Below are 9,124 nucleotides of genomic sequence, written 5' to 3' on the forward strand. Positions count from 1 at the left end.
AGGGTCCATGATCTCACAATGATATTTTTTTAAATGTCTGCTTCTTTAGCTAAAATGTAGGTATCCTGCTTGTGTTGTTTGACTTTTTAAACTTAAGTGTGACTTAGCTATAACACTCAGGATTTAAATCGCCAGTAAAAGCCTTGAAAGTAAACATTTGGGCTAAATTTAGCAAGTTTCTTATTCCAGCCTAGATTGTTTACCAGACAGGCAACAGAGAGCTCTTAAATATTCATCAGTTTGTCCTGGCACGTGAGCATAGCTGTAGCACATACAGCTGCACCACAGAAATACTATATTGGAGGAGAGATTGAGTCTCTTGGCAAAGATCTCATTTGCTCCATCTTTGCAGAGAATGTGCTTCTAAGCAGTTTGCTTGTGGCAGTAACTAACATTGGATACTACAACCAGTGTGACTTGGAAAATGTGCCCTTCAGTTGGCATGAGATGTTTTAGAAATCAAAATTTCAAGGCCTTGTGAGCCATCTTTAAACCAGAACCCCTCCTGCAAATAAACTAGAGCTGTAATTACAGTGAGCTCCTTCATCTCTTAAAACACAGTCTAGTACTGTTGCTGCTTGCTATCTTGTCTGCTCACTCAGTCTCTTCAGAAATGTGGTCTGAGGCTGGCCTCAGAACTCCTTGGCTCAACTCATCTTCCTGGCTGAGCCTCCAGAGTAGCTAGGACTGCATGCTTGCAACATAGGCTCCCTTTTCTAAAGATATGGATGGTCTGTATTTCCTTGACTCAGAAGAGTTCTCACTAGTATTGGTCTAACTAGTTTTTCATGTTTAGTAATCATTTTAACTACATTTGTGACTATCATTACACTCTAGCCCCTTTGCTAGAAACACTTCCTATGATTGATTATTCTTAAGCTCTGTCTTAATTAGGGTTTCTATTGCTGTGTAAAGACCATGACCAAGCCAGGCGTTGGTGGCGCACGCCTTTAATCCCAGCACTCAGGAGACAGAGGTAGGTGGATCTCTGTGAGTTCGAGGCCAGCCTGGTCTCCAGAGAGAGAGTGCCAGGATAGGCTGGCTCCAAAGCTACACAGAGAAACCCTGTCTCGAAAAACCAAAAAAAAAAAAAAAAAAGAAAAGGAAAAAAAAAGACCATGACCAAGGCAACTCTTATAAAGTATTTAATTGAGGTGGCAGTTTACAGTTTCAGAGGTTTAGTCCATTATCATTATGGCAGGGAGCATGGGGGCTGGGAATATGGTGGTAGGCAGACAGACATGGTACTAGAGAACTCTACATCTTGATCCTAAGGCAACACAAAGTGAGTGTAGCTTGAGCATATCTAAGTCTTAAAGCCTGCCTCCACAGTGACACACTTCCTCCAACAAGGCCACACCCACTCTAACAAAGCCACACCTCCTAATAGTGCCACTCCCTTTGGGGGCATTTTCTTTCAAACCACCACACTCCACTCTCTGGCCCCCAAAGGCTTGCAGCCCCATCATAATGCAAAAATTCATTCAGTCCAATTTCAAAAGTTCCCGTAGTCTGTCATAGTCTCAGTTCATAGTCTCAGTCTCAACAGTGTTTAAAACTCCAAAGTTCAAAGTCTCCAAGTTCAAAGTCTCTTCTGAGATTCGTGCAATCTCTTTAACTGTAATCCCCTATAAAATCAAAACAGCATATAATGGCACAGGATGTACATTACCATTCCAAAACATAGGGAAGGGAACATAGTGAGGAAAGACTGGACCAAAGCAAGGCCAAAACCAGCTGGGCTAACTCCAAACTCTGCATCTCTATGTCTGATGTCAAGTGTTCTTCTAATCTCCAACTCCTTTCAGTTTCTTTCTTTTAGGCTGGATTTACTCCCAGTTATCAGCTTTCCATGGCAGATCCCATGACTACCATCTTCAACATCTTGTTGTCTCCAAAGCAATCCAGGCTTCACCTTCACAGCTTCCCACAGTGAATGGCCTCTCTAGGCTTCCATTCAGGGACACCCCTGACACATGGTCTGGCGTCAGAGGCTTCCCTCAGCTGTGGAGGCTAATTCCATAACCCTTTCTTCTATCCTTAACTCTAATGCTGGAACCACGAGGCTGAAGCTGCCAAGTGCTCCTGCTTGTTGGGACTGGAACATGGTCCCTTTGTTAAATTACATCTTCACCAACTTTCTGTTTTCATTCCTTTGGATATATACTCAGTATTAGAAATAATTGCATCACCAGGCATTGTGGCATATACCTTTGATCCCAGCACTTAGGGAGGCAGAGGCAGGTGAATCTCTGTGAGTTTAAGGCCAGCCTGGTCTATAAGTGAATTCCAGGACAGCCATGACTGTTACACAGAGAAACCCTGCCTAGATAGATAGATAGATAGATAGATAGATAGATAGATAGATAGATAGATAGATAGATAGATAGATAGATATGATAGTTTTAGTTCTGAATTTTAAGGAAACCCCATACTGTTTTCTGATTCATTATCTTTTTTAAAATAACCTGAGATTAGATGATATCTCATTGTAAATTTGTGTGTTGGCTTTAGTTTTTGATAGAGAATACTATATAGCCCAGGTTAGCCTGGAACTCAGATCTCCACTGTGGTGTTATTAGTGCCTGCTTGTTAGTGGTGTTAACTGCTTCTGTGGGTTTGCCATTGAGTTTGTGTTCCTTATATATTCTTGGTATTTCCTATTGCATGAATGGTCTCCTGATACTTTCTTCCATTCCACCATTGACTGTCTCCTTAGCTGTACAGAGCATCTATGTAATCACAATTTGTTGGTTACTGCTTTTGTTGCCCATGTTTTCAAAGTATAGTCCTCAGTTGTGACCTAATCAGCAAGTACCTCACTCATAAACCATAGATGAGGTTTCTGGGAGATTTAGCAGATGGAATTTTCTATACTGAATTAAGTTTGCTGGTTATCTAATGTAAGCAGAAGGGATCTAAAACTGTACATACATACACAGAAGTATTCCTACTGTTTTATCTGTTTTTCTTATACTTTCAGATATGCAGGAACTGTACGGGTTCCTTTGACCGACATATCCCATGTGTTTCACTCAACTGCCCAGTACTTTTCAAACTCTCACGAGTAAACAGAGAATTATCCAAGGCACCATATCTTCGGCAGTTACTGGACCAGTTTTAAGTTAACAGTATCACAGAACTCCAGGTGCTATTTGTTCAGTGTTTACCACTCAACTCCTCTGCATGGTGCTTTTTCAACTTCCATCAAGTCAAAGATGTTCATTGTCTGTCATCAAAGACTATGAAGACTTCTGCTAACTGAATTAAAAAGTATACATGTTGATATCTGAATAGCTCACTTCTTACAATGTACAAATTCCTCATTCTCTCACCTTTTAACCTTGTTTTATAATAATACAGGTGTTGAATTTGCTCCAGTTTATGTACCATCTTGTAAATCCATTTGAGCAGATCATGTTTACTTCCCTGTGGAAAGGAATATTGAAAACCTCTTAAAGTCATTTGTGTGTATTCCTTAAACTGTCTGTATCAAGATGTGTTGCTTAGAGATATCCACTCACTTTATAATTTTGACTGCAAAATATTTTGTAAATACACTTTTTTACTTTTCAAACAACTGAGTAAAATAATGTGCAATGAATTTTATACAATGATTTTCACGTTGTTGGTATATCTCCTCTAGGTTTTGCTTGACTCAAGGGTAGATTTGTTACTTTGATCAAACTGTGCAAATAGTACCATGTGTAGCATTTTTTGAAACATTCTTTTCTAAAGACTGCTGTCTTGCTTTAGCTACTAACGGGGCATTGTGAGGAACTGTGCAAAGACATTTTTGTTACAAACCTGTGGGCCTGTTGCAATACTTTAAAAATAAAATAAAAAATTTATTCCATTTTGCTTGTTTTGTATAGACATTTCTATTGCTTCTAAATATGCTTAAAATATTCTTTCCTTATGTACTGTACAGTTAATCTTATTTGCCATCCCTTGAACACAAATGTGTATTTAGGATATTTGTATAACTGTATAAAATGAAAAAGGAATTATGTGGTCAGTGCATTGTTTTTTAAACTGGAAATCATTTTGTTTTAAGAGTTAATAATGGAAACCAAATTAAAAATTGAATAAAATATGAAATACAATGCTGTGACTTTTACCTTGCCACAAGTAGAATTCTCTTCATCTCTTCTATAAGCAACCTGGATTCCCTTTAACCTTGGGCTTTCTTGAATTAATGAGGTAAACTTAGTAGACTTGTGCCTTTGAGCCATAGCAAAAGCTTCGAGACCCAAGAGGATGACTTGGGGTTAAAAGCATGAATGCTCTTTCCTCTGCCTGGAGGATGACATGCATAGAATCTCTCTTAACTCGATGGCTACCTTTCACACATTTAAAGCAAGCTCCCAGTGGAGTTCAGTTGTGCCTCATCATCTTCTTTGGAGGTGCCCTTAGGAGCTGGTATTTCTATCAAGGGAAGCTTTTTTCATTAAACACTTTAAATGCTATATTCAGCAGATCTTTGGGGAGTTTGAGGGCCATCGTCTAATACATAAAGTATACCTGATTTTTAAAGAAACTTTGTTTTTAGTTACTTGTTTTAAGTTTAACTTTCATAGCTTATAGCAGTGGTTCTCAACTTGTGGATTACAACCACTTTGGGATCACATATCAACATATCAGATATCCTGCATGTCAGATATTTACATTCTCACTCATCATAGTAGCAAAATTACAGTTATGAAGTAGCAACAAAAATAACTTTATAGTTGGGGGTCATCAAAAACATGAATTGTATTAAAGGGTCGCAGCCTTAGGAAGGTTGATAGCAGGACCATTGGCATCTACAGAAGGCTAAAGGTTGTCCTTGTAAATGAATTCCATTTGTATTTAGCGTGGCTACAAGGATAGTTTTGAGCACATGGAAGAATTTGATCATTTATAAGGTGACCGACCATAATTTGCATATCTTAATTATCTTTAACAGTTTACAAGTCAGGTTTTATAAGATTAAGATTTTGCTGTTTTATCCCTGTTAGGTTTGAGCCTTAAAATTTTGAGTTTAAGATTTTTGTTTGTTTTTCGAGACAGGTTTTCTCTGTGTAGCTTTGGAGCCTATCCTGGCACTCGCTCTGTAGACCAGGCTGGCCTCGAACTCACAGAGATCCGCCTGCCTCTGCCTCCTGAGTGCTGGGATTAAAGGCGTGCGCCACCACTGCCTGGTGGGACTAAGAAGTTTTGAGTGCTTAGCTGGTTTATACCATGGGGTCATCTTAATCAAGATAGTGGTGAAGTTATATGGTATTTACTCTCTTTAACCTTAACTGCCAGCCACATGGTTGTTATTTATTCCCAGGTGAACCCATCAGGCATACAACCCTTTTTCTTCTTTCTTAAAAGAAAAAAATTATTTTCCTAAGCAAGAGTTGAATCTGAGTTATATATACAGTTTACCATAGCAGATTTATTTTTCAAAATAAGGGGTCGCGGGGGGAGTTAATGTTTTCCTCATTAGACCTTCTCCCTTGGGTTTCTGATTCCTTGAGGGAGTTGACACCAATTTATTACCAGCCTTTAGAAAATATTTCTGCATCATGTGCAGTGAGCGTCTCATTAAAGTTCAGCTTCAAGATGCTGTGACACAGTATTTTACTTCTGGATAACCAGGAAATCTGGAGAGGGCAGGTATGTATCTTCAGGAAAATTCATTCTCAAATAAACAGCTGTAAATCTGATATTTCGCTGATACATGGGCAAGTGGTTTATGACAAATTTCTTCTGAAATGTGAATTAGTTGATACATAAATACCTTCAGGGACCAGGTAACTAAAATGAAGTCAATGACCTGGGAAAGTACCATTTGTGAACTAACCATGAAAAATAAGTTGAGCATTGGCTATTAAAAAAAAAAAAAGAAAAGTTGAATCCAAGTTACATATAAACATGGGGTGGCAAATTAAGATTACCTATGTGTAGATTTTTAAACTATCACCTTTTACAAATTTTAAGCTGACTTTTTGTTACAGATTTTTAACTACACCCAATATACTTACAAATCATGAGAGTTTGTTGTTTGCTTTAAGAGCAGACAGCGAAGAAAGCATAGAGATAAGAGATTTTTAATAGTGGAAAATAGAAAAGGCTTGGAGATAAGAGACTTGAGATAATTTGCTTGTGGTGGCAGAAACTGGAAATCTAGTGCAATCCTTGGCCATCGAGCTCCACTGAAAACAGGCTATTTGCAGTAAGACAGCAAAGTTTTGATGAAGACTCCGTGAGGAAAAGAGATTAGAGAAGGAAGGAGGCATGGCAAACAGGAACTCTACCAGAGGGAGGGTTCAACAGCAGAGAGGACCAGGAAGGCATGGAGAAGCTGCTTGGTGTGCCCTCAGGACTTAAAAGGCAGTTTAGAGAGTCAATGAGGAACAGACAGAGCAGGCAGCTCCCAGGGCGAGGCAAGGAAGCTAGCCTTGTCACATGGTGGGCACCCAGGAAGGGGTAGCAGGCTTCAGGATCCAGAGAAGCCAAGAGATGCCCAGAATCAGTGGAGAATCATGGTAGGTGGAGAGAAGCAGCATCTAAGAGGTGGACTCTAGAATCTGGAGTTGAATGTGGTGGGTGGCAAATGATCCATACCTTAGAAGAGTCAATTCAGAAGCTTGGTTTGGTTAGGAAAAGCCGAGCCCCTTGGCAGGGGATCCATTTACAGCCCACCTGGAGATTTTGGCAATAGATGTATAAACTGATGACATTACCACTCCATGGTATGGTTAAGGAAAAGGTGGATGGATTGGATGGATGGATGGATGGATGGATGGATGGATGGATGGATGGATGGATGGATGGAAAAGAATAGCCAGAGACATCTGAAAGAGTCCAGAACAGAAAAAGTGGTAGACTGAACATGGCCAGCAGACTGGCCCTGGCCATGAGAGAAGCAGGAGCAGAATCGAGAGGGTTTGGTGGGGGAGAGGGGAGGTAGAGTGGGGTAAGATGAAGACAAAACAGGCAAAAGAGAAATAGAGTTATATGGAGAATCTGGGGGTGGGAGGGAAGCCTATGAGCTGGAGAAGTTTAGGGGAGGGGAGGTAAGAGAAGCTGAAGATGGACTCTGAAATGAGTAACAGATATTTAGGATACTGAGGATCCTGGAGGCCAGCAAGTGCTTTGGTATTAGCGCCACTGATAGCCGTGTGTCCCTTTTGACTGTGATAGGGGAAATGGTTCCTTTTGATAGAGGGGAACAGCTTCACAAGTAACTGAGGAGTGCTAGCTTGTGTCTAACGGCCAGAATTTGGGGAAATGGAGTTTCTTTTGAACCCGACACCTACACATGAGCCAATTCAAAGTCTGGAGACAGCAGTCTTCACTTGGATATGTTACTCCGATCATATACCAAGTAACTCAGAAAGCTGCTAGCTCTGTGTGGGGCCTGGAACAGAAGGCTCTTAAACAGGTCCAGGCTGCTCTACCACCTGGACCATATATGATCCAGCAGACCCAATGGTACTTGAGGTGTCAGTGGCAGATAGGGATGCTGTTTGAAGCCTTCGGCAGGACCCCATAGGTGAATCACAGAAGAGATCTTAGGGGGTTTGGAGCAAGGCCATACCATCATCTGCAGACAACTATTCTCCCTTTGAAAGACAGCTCTTCTACCATAGTAGAGGAAGCCATTATATGTTTAAAGAGAAATCTGGCACTAGGGAAATGTCCAGAGATCTACAAGGATGACACCAACTAACAATCTAAGCAATAGAGGAGAGGTTACCTTAAATGCCCTTCTCCGACAATGAGATGGATGACTACCTTTTATGCCATCCTAGAGCCTTCATCCAGTAGGAAGCAGACACCCACAGCTAAACACTGAGCTTAACTCCTGGAATCCAGTTGCATAGAGGGAGGAGTGATGAGCAAAAGGGTCAAGACCAGGCTGGAGAAACCCAGAGAAACAGCCGACCTGAACAAGGGGTTGCTCATGGACCCCAGACTGATAGCTGGGAAACCAGCATAGGACTGTTCCAGACTCCCTGAACAAGAAGGTCAGTTTGGATGTCTGGACCATCTATGGGGCCACTGATAGTGGATCAGTATTTACCCCTAGTACACAAATGGACTTTGGGAGCCCTCTCCTCATTGAGGGATACTCTCTCAGCCTAGACACACTGGGGAGGGTCTAGGCCCTGCTCCAAATGATATGACAGACTTTGAAGAGTCCCCCATGGAAGGCCTCCCCTTCCTGGGGAGCAGAAAGGGGTTGGGAAAGTGGGGAGCAGGGGAAGAGGGGAGGAAGGGAGAGGGAACTGAGATTAGCATGTAAAAGAAGCTTGTTTCTAATTTTAAAAAAAAAAGAAAAAAGAGAAAGAAAGAAGGAAGGAAGGAAAGAAAAAGAAAGAAAGAAAGAAAGAAAGAAAGAAAGAAAGAAAGAAAGAAAGAAAGAAAGAAAGAGAAAGACAGCTCTTGGCCTGCTTTCGGGCCATAGTAGAAACCAAAAGTTTGACAGTGAACCACCAAGTTACTATACAACCTGAGCTGGGTGTTATCTAACCCACCAAGTCACAAGTAGGACATACACAGCAGCAAACCATTATCAAATTGAAAGGTATATACATGACTGGGCCAGAGCAGTCCTGAGAGCATAAGCAAATTACATGAAGAAGTTGCCCAAATGCCTATGGTTTCTATTCCTGTCATAGTGCTGTCTACATGTACCTATATAGCCTCATGAGGTGTGCCATATGACTGATTGACTGAGGACAAAAAGAGTAGGGCCTGATTTACTGATAGTTAAGTTCTATGCATTATGCGCGAATCACCCAGAAGTGGACAGCCACAGCACCGCAGCGCTGTGGAAGGAGAAATGGCCAGATGTGTGATTGCTCATGTATGTGATTCATAGTCTGTAGCCAATGTATTGGCTGGATTGTCACATCTGGGGAAGAAATATATAGATCTCTCCAAATGGATTAAGGATATGAATGAAGATACTTGTATCCCATATAAATTCTCATCAAAGGGTGACCAGCTGAGGACGAGTTCAGTAATCAAGTAGATAGGATGACCCAGTCTGTGGACAGTCAGCCTTTCTCAAGCCATCCCTGTCGTTTAATGGGGGATGTGCTTCTGTATGCTGTGAATATGTGTTTCTCTTATTGGTTGATGA

The 9,124-nt window shown here is 41.1% G+C and overlaps 1 protein-coding gene across 2 annotated transcripts in view; it reads left to right on the forward strand.

Annotated features, from left to right (window-relative positions):
* Window positions 1-4,114, forward strand: part of Rev3l (REV3 like, DNA directed polymerase zeta catalytic subunit) — a 142,732-nt gene extending 138,618 nt beyond the window's left edge. The window contains exon 32 of one of the 2 annotated variants that reach the window (XM_027402162.2): window positions 2,984-4,106. In XM_027402162.2, coding sequence (XP_027257963.1) covers window positions 2,984-3,124 — 141 coding nt within the window. In that variant the 3' untranslated portion in view covers window positions 3,125-4,106. Of the gene's footprint in view, window positions 1-2,983 lie in introns of both variants that reach the window. The other variant, XM_027402163.2, reaches the window with a different exon arrangement.
* The last annotated feature ends 5,010 nt before the right edge of the window (window positions 4,115-9,124 follow it).

Source organism: Cricetulus griseus, chromosome 2, assembly GCF_003668045.3.
Source record: "Cricetulus griseus strain 17A/GY chromosome 2, alternate assembly CriGri-PICRH-1.0, whole genome shotgun sequence".
Lineage (NCBI taxonomy): Eukaryota > Metazoa > Chordata > Mammalia > Rodentia > Cricetidae > Cricetulus > Cricetulus griseus.